General features: G+C 63.5%; 1 protein-coding gene across 1 annotated transcript in view; it reads left to right on the plus strand.

Moving 5' to 3' along the window:
• The window catches only part of RECQL4 (RecQ protein-like 4), a gene marked incomplete at both ends in the record, with an annotated part of 14,336 nt that overhangs the window by 2,064 nt on the left and 11,589 nt on the right, over positions 1-683 (plus strand). The window contains 1 exon segment of the mRNA XM_009885384.1: positions 372-666. Coding sequence (XP_009883686.1) covers positions 372-666 — 295 coding nt within the window.

Raw genomic sequence — 683 nt, forward strand, 5'->3', positions numbered from 1 at the left:
AGGATGGAGCCAGACTCTTCTCGGTGGTTCCCAGTGACAGGACGAGGGGCAGTGGGCACAAGTTGGAGCAGAGGAAGTTCCGTTCCAACAGAGGGAAGAACTTCTTTACGGTTGGGGTGACAGAGCGCTGGCACAGGCTGCCCAGGGGGTGGGGGAGTCCCTTCTCCGGAGGTTTTCAAGACCCGCCTGGATGCAGTCCTGAGCGATGTGCTCTGGGCAGTCCTGCTTTAGCAGGGGGGTGGGACTGGGTGAGCTCTGGAGGTCCCTTCCAGCTCTGAAAATTCTGTGATTCTGTGATTCGGATCGGGGGGTGCAGAGTTTTGGTGGAGGATCTGACCCCCATCTGTCTGTCTCCCCCCCCTCATCCGCAGGAGACACCCCTGACCCCGAGGAGGACCCCGACTCCCAGGAGGACCCTGGCTGTCCCCAGGCTGCAGACAAATTCCGAGCGCGGTGACAAAGCCCCGTCCCCGGCACCAGCAGAAGCTTCGCAGAGCCAAGCAGGCGAACCAGATCTTCTCCTTCCACCCTCGGTGTCGGGGCTGGCCCCCCTCGTCCTCGCTGCGGGGTTGAAGCCCCCTCCTCCGCCGCCGAATAAATTCCAGCGGCTGAAGCAGACGGTAGCGCAGAGACTGGGCTCGCTGGATCCCGCCTGGCTGCGGCGAGGCCAGGGGACGTCGGGG

Source organism: Charadrius vociferus, unplaced genomic scaffold (assembly GCF_000708025.1).
Source record: "Charadrius vociferus isolate BGI_N301 unplaced genomic scaffold, ASM70802v2 scaffold2415, whole genome shotgun sequence".
Classification (NCBI taxonomy): Eukaryota; Metazoa; Chordata; class Aves; order Charadriiformes; family Charadriidae; genus Charadrius; species Charadrius vociferus.